The following is a 15048-nucleotide window of genomic DNA, read 5'->3' on the forward strand; positions in this document are numbered from 1 at the left end:
GGGGTGTGGTCACTCCTGCCTCATGTTCTCCCGCTGCCCGCGCGCCACCTGATCCCGATGCCTGGGACTCCTCCCCCCTACTGCACTCTGGGGGGGACGCTGGTCCTGATTTCCAGCTGCTGCTCTCTGAGTCCCCTCTGGCCCCTTCTTCCCGAGGTGTCCCCCTGGGCACTCCTCTTGCCCCGACTATGGGGGCCCCTTTCTGTGAATCCTCCGAGTCACTGGAAAGACTCAGAGACCTCGGATTGCTGTCATCGCTGACATTTCCTTCGGACTCCTCCCCTTCGCTCTCCATTTCCTCCCTCTCCTGTGCCTCTGCTCCTGAACCCCTGACATCAGGTAACAGTAAAAACTGCAAAAAAAAAATTAGCAGGGGCAATTAGAAAGAGATCTATTATTTGATTATTGATGTAAACCTCTAGAATGTATTTTGTATAGCTAAGCCTTTAGCTTTATCTTCAGTACATTTTATTTTATGGCTTTGGCTAGTGGTTGGTGCAAATAAAGATTCTCCTGATCTTCTACTTAATTTTTGTTTATGCCTGAAAGTATTTCAGATCAGTCACTTACTATCTGGCACTGAGTCCCATTAACCTAAAAGATAAGTGGTGTTAAATGTATTAACACAGATTGTTTTATAAGAAGCATGCATAATAACAACCTGTTCAAGCAGTCAAAGGCTTTGGTAGCTACAAAATAAACAGCAAGAGTTGATGTCTGAATTATCTACACATACTCTGAAGTATTATGAATGCAGTTAATGCAAAATGAGTAACCAAGATACACCAACCAAGAGGCAAAAAAATTAAGCCCAATATAATTATTGCAACTAAGCCAGAGTGACCCTTAGCATAGACTGTCCACTTGTATCACTTTTATCTCCCGTTAGTTCACATGCAAAAGGAGGAGAGCAAATCTTCCACTTCTACTTCTAATTAAGCCACAATGCCCCATTATATAAAACTTGGCATCCATGATGTGTTTTAAATTTAGCTGAGGGATGGCGAACCTGTGGCCCTCCAGATGTTGTTGGACTGCTGCCTTGGTCACATATAAAGGGCCTCAGGTTCCACATCCCTATTTTAGTTTGATAAAACAAACTATCTAGGAGTTAAAATAAGCCACAGTTACCAGAATTCATATGTAACAGGAAACTGTGGCTTAGTCAAAAGTGAAACTGTGACTCTTTCCTTTGCACGTATGAAGGGATAGGAAGGGGAACACACAAACCTGGGGCTCATCTGGATCACTGTTTAGTGACAATTGTCTAAACTATGCCTCAGAGTTTCATAACATAAGTCAACAACCTGAGGCGCTAAAACCAAGAGTGAATGTCAAATTATGATTTAATATGCTATAGGAATTTATTTTAAGTGATAGTAATCTGTTAATACTTACATGTATTATGAAATGTACTAATAAATTAAGAAGTTTATTGATCGTAACTATTAGTAATAGAGATGACTAGAAACAGAAAATAACAAGAACTAGAAGAAAATAAAAAGAACTAGAAGCCTGATTTAGCTATTATTGATCCACTGAATAAATAAAGCTCTCCCACAACTGACTGTACATTGAAATACATATTTGTTGTATTTTATGTACATACTTATTCAGTCAATTATTTATCTGTAACCAAGTAATTATTAAGTGCCTAACATACTAAAAATCCATTTGAATATTCGCAAACATAATTTTTCATTATACAGTGGTACCTCGCAAGACGAATGCCTTGGAAGACGAAAAACTCGCAAGACGAAAGAGTTTTTCATTTTCTGAGTTGCTTCGCAAGATGGATTTCCCTATGGGCTTGCTTCGCAAGACGAAACGTCTTGCGCCTTTTTTTTAAAACCGCAAATGCATTCCTACGGGAAACCGTCAATACGCAGTGGTGCTTCGCAAGACGAAAAAACTCGTAGAACGAAAAAACTCGCAGAACGAATTAATTTCGTCTTGCGAGGCACCACTGTATATACATATAAATTTCCTTTATGCTACAATATTCTTTAAAAACCATTGACCAGATAAAACACCACCTCTCAATCCTGGAGCACCTTGATATTCCAGCAATATCAAATAAACTCCCAAGCAATCTTGCTTTCTGTTAACTTTCTGTTTCACCATTTTATCTCTGGCATCCAGTATAACCAGTGAACCAGTGATGGCTCTAAAGAAGGGGCATGTCTTGAAAATGTAACTGAATTCCCAATGGCAAATCGGATGCAGCTAAAGGGCTTAATCAGATTAACATCTTTTAAAGAGAGACGGTATAATGATACTACAAATAATTATTCTGTAAGACATACAAGCTTGAAAACAGAACTCGAATCCCGTATCTAATCCATCAATTGAAAAAGGGATAAGAAACATGAGAAACTTTTAGAGCCTCTGTAGTATATGAAAATCAAACACGATGAAGACGACGGCTTAAAATGCACCACTGTATACAAGACCTGAATGCTGCTCTCAAGTTAAAAAAAATGTTCAGGAACACGCAACTCGGAATAATTCTACGATTCCAGTGCTTCTAACCTTCGAAGTGGGAATCAAATTTACAGTAATGCACACAATGTCCAACCTATATAGTTTTCATGATAAGAATCTATACAAGAGTATTATGTGCTCAAGATAAAATAAGATGGAAGGAGCCTAAGAGCAATACGAAACTGGGACACAGCAGCCATGAAGTTAAAGCAGACAAATGTATTTGTGAAGTTTGTGGATTTAAGTTTTACTTCAGTTATCTACCTCTGTCCCACATAGCTATGAAGTGGAGGGGAAGGGAAGATACAAAACAGTTGGGCAAGAGAAGTTAACGCCATTAGCTACTTTGCCTTCATCTGCATCTCACTTCAAGTAACAGTTAAACTTAACTATGGTTTAAAAGCTGAATGAAGTGCCAAACCAAATCATGGCTTAACTTCTAGCAGCAACGAAAGCAAAACACCCATGATTTTAGCAGTGTGTACTAGCACAATCCAGTGTCACCTGTAAAGCACTGGCTACAAATTAGTTTCTGGGGCCAATTCAAAGTGCTGATTTTGAGCTTTGAAGCCTTAAACCATTAAGGACCACAGTACCTCTTTTTCCTACCCAGACACTGTGATCATCATCTGAACATAGCTGTCAACCTTCTCTTTTTTTGCGGGAAATTCCCTTATTCCAGCGCCGTTTCCCGCTGCTATCCCGGATTGTTAGATATCCTGTAGACTGTCCCCGGGACAGGTGAGGCTGCTGATCCCTTATTTTCGAGGCTGCTGATCCCTTATTTTCAAATCTGAAAGTTGACAGCTATGCATCTGAAGCCCTACTGTGTGTGCTTCTGCCATGAGAAGTCTGGAGGGTGGCAACATAAGAATGGGCCTTTTTTGCAATGGCTCCCCATTTGTGGAATGCTCTCTGTGGGGAGTTTAAGCTGGTGCCTTCATGATACCCCTTTAGGAACCAGGCAGAAATGCTCCTCTTCAACCAGGCCTTTGGCTAATTAACATCCTATACCCTTTTGAATGTTTTTTTTTGGGGGGGGAGGGGTGTTATTCTCTTATTTTGCTTTTGTCCTTGTTTTATTATGTATTTTTGTCTTGTACTTTGATGCTGAGAACCACCCTGAGACCTACAGATGAAGGGCAGTGTCTGTAAAAAAAAAAGGTCTAAGAAACGCACACAATTATTAAAACATCAGTTATTAGACATGTGTAAGGATGCACATCATCTATCTTGACCTGTAGTACAACACATCTCCAAACACTATAATTAAGAGAAAGCCATATACTGTAAAGCAATATATGTCCATGCATGCATAGCTAAAGGCAGCACTAAGCAACATTTATTTATACCACTGAATAACAGAAGGAAAAACTATGTCCTTCCTTTTTATGAGAGCCATTAAACACAAACCATATAATGAAAGAAAGACAAAACATTCAGTTCAGTACTCCCAGCAAGACGTTAGGATATACATCCTTCCTGTGAGATTCTTTTATTTAAAAAACCATGATGATATTTAAGAATATTTATCTTCTATCTATCTATCTATCTATCTATACCTGACATATATACGGTGGTACCTTGGTTTATGAACTTAATCTGTTCTGGAAATCCGTACTTAAACCAAAGTGTTCTTAAACCAAGGTGTGCTTTCCCATAGCAGTGGGGGACCTAATTTACAAATGGTACACACTCAACATGTTCTGCTTCCAAGGCAAACTTCACAAACTTCTTAATCCACGTTGTTCATAAACTAAGCTGTTCTTAAACCAAGGTACCACTGTACAAGAATGCAGAAACAGTGGCCAAATCATTTAACGCATTTCAAAGCTCATGATGTGCACACTAACTGTCCCGTGTGCATTTTTTTTTTAAAAAAAAAGCTATATGCAAAGTCCAGAAAGCTCTCTTCCACAGATGCAGCAGCTAGAATTTGCCACAACCAAATGTTTCCATTCACTGTGACGTTTGAGGTTAATTTGTTCTCTTTAGTTAGAAAATGTATAATCAGCTTCATTTTTAAAAATTATCCAAGCAGTGTACAGCTAAAGCACAAGAATGTCTGCTTGTGCGATGGAACTTCCCTCTCCCCCACCCTAAATCTGACATAGGGTTCCCCCCACAACCCTCTGGAGCAGACTGGGGGGCGGGGTAGGATGTGCACAGGAAAGGAGAGGAGGGAAGTTCTGTTGCAAAAGTAGAAATCCTTGGGCTGGAAACTGCCCATCACCATAAAAAACAAAGATGAAAATCTATAAAAATGTAAAACACATGCAAGTAATTAAATCATGCATCTCAGTAGGCTTGTTGAAACAGAAGAGTTTTCAGCAGACATCTAAAACTACATAGTGAGAATGCCTGCTAATGCCCATAGTCAGGGAATTCCAGCGCACAGGTGCTGCTACACTAGTGTAACAACTCATCATAATGCTGAATGGACAGTATTTTTAATGATATATATTTTATCATATATATATTTTTACACAAAAATTTACATCAGTCACTTTACTTTCAATATAATAATGTCTTACATTTTGACTTCCCATCCTGTTGTATTCCTTTATCTGCTGCCGAAACAGCCATTTTATTTCTTTTGCATTATAACTTATATTTCAATCATTTATTCTCTTTCCCTTAATGCTGAATGGACATTATGAGTACCGCAGATCAAAGTCATTGAACAGGCACATATATTAAGTGATTCCTATCCTCAGGAAGAATTTGGGAGGAGGGGTATTGGCAGGGATTTTAAACGTGGGCTCAGCCTACCTAGTTATTATTGCATATTCAGACCATGAATCCATTGACACCAGTATATATTTTTTTCTCTGACTGACAACAGCTCTCCAGCAACTAACTCAAAGATGTTTCCCATCATCTGCTACCAGATCACCTTAAGTGGAAATGTCAGGAATTGAACCTGCCAGCTTCCACACACAAAACATATGATCTGTTGCCCAGTCACTCCCTAAAGCAAAAACACAGAGGAAGTTGTAAGGTTGAATCAAATGCGTAGACGAATTCAAGGAAAAAACTAGGGGCAAGGATGGGAAACCAGAATGCTAGCAAGCAAAATATGTATAAGTTAATGGAAGAACATAAACGAAAGGGTTTTTTGGACCCAACAGAAAGAAGTAGATGGAAGATTATTTGTTGTTGTTGTTTAGTCATTTCCGACCCCATGGAAGATTATAGGAGTTGATTAAAAACTCACAAAAATCAAAAGTAGCACCCAAGCTATTATAATATGGTATTGTTTTAAAAACAAAACAAAACAAGAATAGTGTAGATATCTGGGAAGTAAAAGTAGAAACTCAGTCTTATTTTGTCAAAGTAACAAAACATTTAATGTCATTATAAGAACTGCAGCAGTAAAGTTAGAAATATTTGAAAGAACCATAGGTAAAAGTAAGGGATACATCTGCTTGCTAAGTCCTGATGTTATCTACATAATGTGATACTGAAAACCAAATGAAACAATAATTTTAGCGAAAGTGGAGAAAGGGTGAAATGCACAAAGATGATGACCAAGAACATAATCTAATGGTGACACCAACTGATCAAGAGAAAGAAGATAAGAATCCACTAACAGAACTTCAAAGAAAGCATTAAGAATTAAACCAAGGAAGGACAGCACTTAAAAAACAAACAAAAGGATGATCAAATAAAAGAACAAAGTGATCAAACATAGAGAAAGCAGTGGAAAACTAAAGGATAACAACAGAACAGCAGCCCTATCATTTAGGGAAAAGATTATAATTAGAAATCTTAAGCAGTGAATTTTCAGTGAAACGTAAGGAACAAAAATTGGATCTGTGCATATCTAAGACTAAAGATGTCAGAAACTGAAAACATGCAATTGTTAAAACAAAATCATGACAAACTTAGAAGAAAAATGGGGTCGCTAGAAAAGAATGATCAAGGAATGGTGTCTCAAGAATGGACGTAAATAGTTCACTCCAACAATATGGCGATTTTTTGTAATTACAGTAGCTATATGCTGGTTCAAAGACAAATGGCATTGGCCTCTAGTTAGAAAAACAACACTAACACACTGCAGCTGATACACTAACTAAGCTCTGTTCTAAGTGAAAGACAACACAAAGATAGAACTCTGAGACTTGTCTTGTGCAATAGGTAGGGCTCCCTATATCCCCTGAAAAAGCACTTTTGAGGGTCAAATGTGATGGAGCACAGTGGGTAGCAGAGGAATGGAAAAATTGGGAGAATTTTGGCTTGTCCTGTCTTGCGCAAGCAGAAGTCTTCTCACTGATGCAAAACGTCTCTGGATCCAATGCCATAATTTTGCAACAGTATCAATTATTAGGCCTTCCAGTAGCACTTCAGAGACCAACTAAGTTTATTATTGGTATGAGCTTTCGTGTGCATGCACACTTCTTCAGATACCACACAAAAGCAATACCAATAACAATAACAATAACAAACTTACGTTGGTCTCTAAGGTGCTACTGGAAGGATTTTTTAAATTTTGTTTTGACTACGGCAGACCAACACGGCTACCTACCTATAATTATTAGGCCGTTCTGAAGTAAATAATGCCTATGGTTCATTTAAATATCAAACACTAGTGTTGATACTTAAAGATCCCATTGGAGTTAAAAATATTCCCTAGAAACTGTAATTCCACACAAAATACCTACTGCTCAGCAGAAATGCCACTGTACTGAACTCTTTTATACTAACCAAGAACCACAGAAAAATGGGCACAGCAGCACGGAATAAATCAGAAACAGACCCATATATTCAGTATGAAACAAAGCATCTTCTGTTGAGGAATGTATTTAGAAGAATGACCAAAAGTCAAACTGTAACTTGAAAAGATTCCAGCCCAAGTTCAACATTTAAAACTAACAGATCTGAACTTTTCATGCCAGAAAGTTCTTTTCACTTAAAATTCAAAGTTTATCTGAGAAGGCCTACAAAGCAAAACAAAATCACCAACTGGATTAGCCTATTAAGCCTTAAGATGTCAAAATCTATTTTGTGATTTTGAAAACCAAGGCTTATCAAAAAGCATTGGAAGCATATCACGGAAACACAACTATTGCCTTAGTTGGCAACCATGCCCAAATACCTGTATTTAATCAGACAGCTTCAAAGACATGCAAAGGTCACATCTATGTTTCAAATTAGAAGTCTCAGACTAAGATACAATGCCTGGCCTGGGTTTGAACACAACACTAAACCATGGCATACCTATAGTGGTACCTCTGGTTAAGAACTTAATTCGTTCCGGAGGTCCGTTCTTAACCTGAAATTGTTCTTAACCTGAGGTACCACTTTAGCTAATGGGGTTTCCCGCTGCCGCCACGTGATTTCTGTTCTCATCCTGAAGTAAATTTCTTAACCCGAGGTACTATTTCTGGGTTAGCGAAGTCTGTAACCTGAAGTGCTTGTAACCCGAAGCATTTGTAACCTGAGGTACCACTGTACTTCAAATCTGTCTTAGTTAACCAGCTATGGTTGTTTGGGGCCAACAAACCAAGATCTGAAACTACGGTTTGAAGCTGATGTGCGAATCTTGGTTTGCATTGACTGGTTGTTTGGCAGTTGCAACTAGCTTGTTGTGATGCTCTCCCCCAGATGCCTGCCTGGCAACAGATATATGAGGGAAGAGCCTGTAGAAAAATAATAGCTAATGCAAGAGATGATTGCTGACACTTTCATAGACTTCCCTGTTCCCCCACCCTAACTCTGTCTGGCAAAAGGTAAATTTCCCTTTCTACCTCCTCAGTGATAAGCTGTCCCTCTCCAGCCTAGCTCCACAGCAGCCCTTGCATGGATTATATTTTTTTCTTTAGAGATGATGATAATGATGATGATTACTATTAGTATATCATTTAAATTTATATACTGTCTTTCTTCCAAAGATAGCTTACAACATAAAATTGTTGGCAGCTTACAACATAAAAATATAAAATGAGAAAACAAAATACAGTGGTACCTTGGTTATCTTAATCCGTTCTATAAGTCTGTTTGACTCCTGAAACCGTTTGAAAACCAAGGCACCGTTTCTGGTTGGCTGCAGGAGCTTCCTGCACTCAATCAGAAGCCACAAAAGCGGCGCCGGACGTTTGGCTTCCAAAATAGGTTCGCAAACCGGAACACTCACTTCTGGGTTTGTTGCATTCAGGAGCCGATTTGTTTAGGAGCCAAGCTGTTTGACTACCAAGGTACCACTGTACATAACATATCCCATGGATCAGAAGGGCAAAAGCTCGCTTGAGGTGTATATGTTAAAGGCACACATCTGTTCTTAGTCAGCTATACTACCAACAGTTCAACAGACGCCATTGCACCATTTGATCTAAAACCCTCTCCCAACCACAACCACTGTACTCAGGGGTCAGCGAACTTTTTCAGCAGGGGGCCGGTCCACTGTCCCTCAGACCTTGTGGGGGGCCAGACTATATTTTTTTTTGGGGGGGGGGGATGAATTCCTATGCCCCACAAATAACCCAGAGATGCATTTTAAATAAAAACACGCTGATTCCCGGGCTGGATTTAGAAGGCGACTGGGCCGGATCCGGCCCCTGGGCCTTAGTTTGCCTACCCATGACTGTACTCATTTCGCACTAAAATTTATTAATTAAATTCTATTTTGGTAGCAATTCATCCACTCTCTTTTCTATTCTAAGAATGCAATTGTCACTAATACCTATGCTTTTACTTCCTCTTTGGTACTCATTATTGAAAAAAACAGCTACAGCAAGGAGGAGTTTTGTTTAGGAGGTTTGGGTGGACTGGGTTCCTGTTTTGCTCAGGGACTTGCTAAGAACAAATGATGATCTCCAAGAAAAACAGCATTCATTTTCTCTCCCCAAACCCTTAATTTTTTGCAGATAGCCAGAGACAATGAAACTGGCAATGTAGTGAGATACCAGTCTTCAGCTGCCCCTTTGGTAAATGCAGGAAAAAGTGGAGTTTGCCACTTATTTTAGGGTATCTACTCCAACAATAGTTGGGTCCATAGACATGAGTGCATATTACACCTGAAATCAATGAAGCACCACAATCGTCATGCTTATAACATGGCAATAAGCACAACATGATTACCAATTAAAAAGACATTTTAAAAATAGTTTTTGGGACTCCCTGATAAATGACAAAATTCTGTTAAGTCTGGTGGTTTGGTAATTATTTAGTAAATCCCGTAGATATTGGCCCAGTAACAACTCAGAATTGAGAATTTAAATTACATATTTGAAAAACCAGATCTTATGTAAACCCTTTATTAATGAGACCAGTATCATGATCTTAGGCAATTTTATTCAAGTATGAGATTACCGTGTTTAAGAAAGTGGGGATCTCTTACTTATGGAAGATATTTCAGGGTTCTCAGAATAGATAGCCTTAGCAACTGTAACTCGCTTTGCTAAAAACTAAGATGGAAATTAGAGACAAAATGATTTATGTTCCGAAATGAACTTCAGACTTGTTGGTTAGATGAGCTACTCCCTCTCAGAGAGAAATGCAAGGTGTAGGTTACACACCTGCTCTGACAACACTTTTAGCCACAGTGGGCGGAAGTAATATTTGACCTACGCCCATATAAAGGTCAGGAGGCCACGATGAGATTAGAAATTGACATCACCGTTCATTTTCATTTTTTTGTTTTAAATCATTTGAGGATCCCAGAGACAGCTGTGAGTGGCTGCCAAGCAAATTATTAGCAGCTACTGTGGTTTAAAGGGGAATGATCATGGCAAGCATTGGACAATAAATTCTATCAACGGACTTCTTTAAAAAGCAGCTGAATGCTGGACCTTGATATATGTGGTCCAGTTATTTTCTGCCTTGTTTCTGGGGTAATTAAAAGACAAATGTGCTTTGACTTTTGACTTTAAAATTAATAAATTCTCGGTTAATACTTTCATTTAATAAGTCAGAGGTAGTCAACATGGAAGTGCTCCAGTGGTGCCCTCAGCATTGGCCAAGCTGGGTGGGGCTAATGAGAGTTGGCAGTCCCAGAGTCTTGAAGGCAGCATGCCCACTATCCCTGTGCTAAGTGATAAGGACAGTAACTTTAACTAAGATATCCTGTGCACCTAAGTATTAACTTAGTGTATTCTCATAATTACACCTAACTTTCTTAGTCTATTTGAATTTGAATGGTATCATTCTATAAGCATCTGCCTGTAAAACACAATTTGGCTTTTAGAACCATATGAGAATTATGTATTACATTTTTATCCCATTCTTCCTCCAAGCGGCTCAGCAACCCCTAACCATGCACCACATTTTACCTTCACAACAGTTCTGTGAGGTAGGTTAGATATAGAAACTGACCCATGCTGTCACTCCCTGTGAGTTTCATGAGTGAGTGGGATTCTCTCCCACCCTAATCTCACACCCTAACCCAGGGGTCAGCAAACTTTTTCAGCAGGGGGCCTGTTCACCATCCCTCAGACCTTGTTGGGGGCCAGACTATATTTTGAAAATAAAAATGAACAAATTCCTATGCCCCACAAATAATCCAGAGATGCATTTTAAATAAAAGCACACATTCTACTCATGTAAAAACACGCTGATTCCCGGACCGTCCGCGGGCCGGATTTAGAAGGCGATTTGGCAGGATCCAGCCCCCGGGCCTTAGTTTTCCTACCCATGTGCTAACCGCTACAACACATTTGCTCACATTTGTTTATTGGCACCCCTTGAAACTTAGGAAAGTTGTCAAAAATTTAAAGCATTAACACTCCCAAAGCTTGAAATCTGATGCTAAGAGATATTCTGCCTGGAAAGGTCTTGCACAAATATTTCGTCTATGCTGCTTATTTCACATGTGCTGCTTTCTGTAACCTGCAGAAGAGCTCTCCCTATGACTCATAATCATGGGACTTCCTATCTTAATTGTTATTTGACATTTTAGACATAATCAGGTTGCTTTGCAATCTGCACTGGTGCCAAAATTCTGTGGCAAAGCAACTCAAATGCTGCTATTAAGCAAACCTGAATTCTGTGTACTGTCTATAAAGTGTGTACATTAAGGAAACATGAATCTGTTGCGCATAATTTTCCTGCTTCTGCAAGGAGCCACAAACAGCATTGAAACCAATTCCCATGAATGGAAACACTTCTTTGCCTGAAATGTTGGTGGACATTGAGCTGGCTTTGGGTGCTATGATGAAGTATGGTTCTTTGTGATGGGAAAAAGCTGGAGTAAACCTCAGGTTTACACACCGCCTTCCCCTCTCAAATAATGGGTCATGAGGTTGGCTTGTTTCAAACAAACAATGGTTAAGATTGCCAGAGTATGTCAGACATGGATGAAACACACAGCTGTAGTTAATCAAAAATGGAAAGCAAATGTGCCCAATCTCCTCCTCATAGTCACTGCAGAGGAAGGGAGAAGTGGGGGGCACATAATGCAAAGACTTGATCCTGCAGCACTGAATGATGCAACAACTGCAATGTAATTTCTTTCCTTTGAAACTTGGTGCCATTGTTTGAATGTGTACCACTACAGAGTTTTTGTGTTAAGTTTGGGTTTGTTGAAAATGATATCAAATCTATTTCCCAAAAAATAAATAACTGCTGGGTGCAGTTCATTCTCGTTGGTCATGGGGGTGTCTGAACTAGCCCACTGGGCATGTACATTCAAGCCTACTTTCACAGATGTAAAATCGAGACAATTTTTACATTTATTAAAGAAGTGGAGATTCTTATGAAGCTGAATCCTGCCACCATAGTGCTATATCATATGCAAGGTACGTATAGCCTGAGATATAACAGAGCATTTGTTCTCCTACCACTCCCTTCTTCTTTCTGTAAGTCATTTAAACAGAGTTCATTACTGGCACAGTAACACTTATGAAGTGGAGATCAGAAACAATCTCCCACCATCGAATGGATCATCCATTAAAGTAGAAACCAAGACATAAACTGAGGAAATGGGAGGAGGAGCAGAAGGTAAGTAGTGCTATAATGGAGCAGACAGTAGGCAGATCCACAACGCATGTTTAAAGCACATGCAACACACATTTTAAACACATGGCTTCCCACAAAGAAACCTGGCAACTCTGGCTTGTTATGGGTGCTGGGAACTGTAGCTATGTGCAGGGAAACTACAGTTTCCATGAGTTAAGTCTTTGGGGGTAGGGACATGCTTTGAATGTGCATTGGATGTCTTTAATGTATGGTGTGGATCTGCCCAACATTCCTCAATCCAACCTTGCAGGTATTTTTGGAATCACACAGTAATTAAAATTGGTAGCTCACCAACATTTAAATATACCTACCAGATTCCTTCTTGCTTGCCTTTCCACCATCTCTGCTTTTCTTCAAAACGGCTTTTAACATTTTAACACTGTTCTTTTTTTCCTAAAGAAGGGAAACAGAAAGTTCTAAATGACTGTGCATATACACCCAGACACAATGCCAGTGTGTGCAATTTTTGCATGTCACATTCAAAATGAACTTGTATAACAAAATATTAATTCAAAACATGTTATGGGATCACTTTTACTTTACACAACCATGTTGCATTAGTAAAACCAAACAGTGAAGCTGCAAGGAATGTTTTAATACCAAGTGACTAGGGGTTTACTGTCCTGTTATAAAGAAAAACAGCACACAACATTCTCTACATTCCACATATAATTAAGGTTACGAGGCTAAACCTGGATAAGTTACCGTTAGGCACTCTGGCACAAACATGTCTGGTTTTTGACCAGAGTTCAAGAGGAGGGGGAGATAAGCTATACCACCACAGTAGCTACCATAAATTGAAAGAAATCTGATTTGAGACACTGGAAGATTGAAAGAAAATGCTTGTGTGCTTTAGAACTCCTGGTGAAAAACAGAACTAAAATGCAGCCTGTATTAGGTAAGGATACTTTAAAAAATCTATACTTTTTTTGGGGGGGGGGACGATTCTAGATTCTTACCAAATATGTAACTACTTGCATCATCTGAATGAAAGTCCTGCATAGGAGTGGTCCCTGGCTGGTTTCAACTAGTTTTGACACCTTGGGAATCTTCTTTTGTTTAAATTTGGAGCTTTAAAGTGAGTACATGCTTTCTTCCCTGTTTGAAATCTTAAGAGCTGCCATTTCCAAGCCTGTGGTATTTTACATAGCTCAACTGAGCCAAGTTCTGCCCATTTTTTCCATGTAGCTTTTGCAAATCTCTTGCCTTGCTCACTTCTTCCCCCTTCAATCCACTTTAGCCTGCCCTCATTTACAACATTTCACTTTTCATTGGGCAGCAACTATGCCAGGGCTATGAGTGTTCACACTTCTCTAACCTACAGACTTTTAGCAAGGTCCTGTCCTAGCCACATGTCCTGTATAAATTCTTCATATCTATAAATCTTTAGACCTGGGGTGGAGTGAATAGCAACACCATGGTTGCTATTCAAGACATCAAAATAAAGAGTGCTTATCTCCTCTCAGAAAGTAGAAAGACATGGGATCTAACGAAAATGTCTAAGCATTTATTAAAACTTTCACCCTTAAGCATGTTTAATAAAATGAGTGTCTTACATGTATGATACATTCATGAGTATTCACAGAATCTGTAGTATTGCTGCAAAAAAACCCAATAACAAATGCGCAGGATAGCAAAACTTGCACCTTGGGGATACCATAGTGCAGAGGTAGACAATGTGGTGTTATGTAGAACTTGTGGACCACAACTCCCATCAGCCCCAGTCAGCATGGCAATGGTAAAGAATGATGGGATTTGTAGTCCACAATGGCTGCAGGGCACCACATTGCAACAGTGCTTCAGGAAGTTTCTTGTGCTCCCCTAAATTTGGCTTCTTCAGGCAGTATTTGGAACTTCTGGGATTGTCAACATATGGATGAAACTTAGCAATGAACTTTGAGCTCAGGGGCTCCCCCTGTTCCCCTCACTGCATGGACAGGAAGGATGGATAATTCAATGGTAGCCAACCTGGTGCCCTCTAGATGTTGCTGAAGTATAGTTTCCATCATCCCTGAACAGAGAGCTGGCTGAGGCGAATGGAAGATGGAGGCCACAACATCTGGTGGGCACAAAATCTGCAACCATGCCATCGTTACTCAAATAATCAATTTTCTCTGAAGCCAAGATATTAAAAGTGGGTAAAACCAACATGCGGGGAGGCGAGACTGTTTTGCCACACAGAGAAGACAGCACATGGCTAAAACTGTGCTGCCAGTATGGTGTATTGGTTAAGAGCGGTAGTCTCGTAATCTGAGGAACCAGGTTCGCGTCTCCGCTCCTCCACATGCAGCTGCTGGGTGACCTTGGACTAGTCACACTTCTCTGAAGTCTCTCAGCCCCACTCACCTCACAGAGTGTTTGTTGTGGGGGAGGAAGGGAAAGCAGATTGTTAGCCGCTTTGAGACTCCTTAGGGTAGTGATAAAGCAGGATATCAAATCCAAACTCCTCTTCTTCTTCATAGGGAAAATATTGGGGGGTGGAAATAATGTCTAGTAAGAAGAAGAGACCTTGAACTTGAATCTCAACTAGGCTGGCATTAGTTATTTCCCACAGAACAATTCCACCCATGTGTTGTCCAGAAAAGCCAGTGAACGAAAGGAGTAGAAAAG

The 15048-nt window shown here is 39.7% G+C and overlaps 1 protein-coding gene across 4 annotated transcripts in view; it reads right to left on the reverse strand.

Annotated features, from left to right (window-relative positions):
- TANC1 (tetratricopeptide repeat, ankyrin repeat and coiled-coil containing 1) overlaps window positions 1-15048 on the reverse strand; it is a 137406-nt gene that overhangs the window by 76759 nt on the left and 45599 nt on the right. For all 4 annotated transcript variants that reach the window (XM_083405148.1, XM_083405150.1, XM_083405149.1 and 1 more), the window contains exon 2: window positions 12750-12831. In XM_083405148.1, the coding sequence (XP_083261274.1) occupies window positions 12750-12810 (61 nt within the window). In that variant the 5' untranslated portion in view covers window positions 12811-12831. The remainder of the gene's footprint in view (window positions 1-12749; window positions 12832-15048) is intronic.

Source organism: Podarcis tiliguerta (genome assembly GCF_965153285.1).
Source record: "Podarcis tiliguerta genome assembly, chromosome: 1".
NCBI classification, from domain to species: domain Eukaryota; kingdom Metazoa; phylum Chordata; class Lepidosauria; order Squamata; family Lacertidae; genus Podarcis; species Podarcis tiliguerta.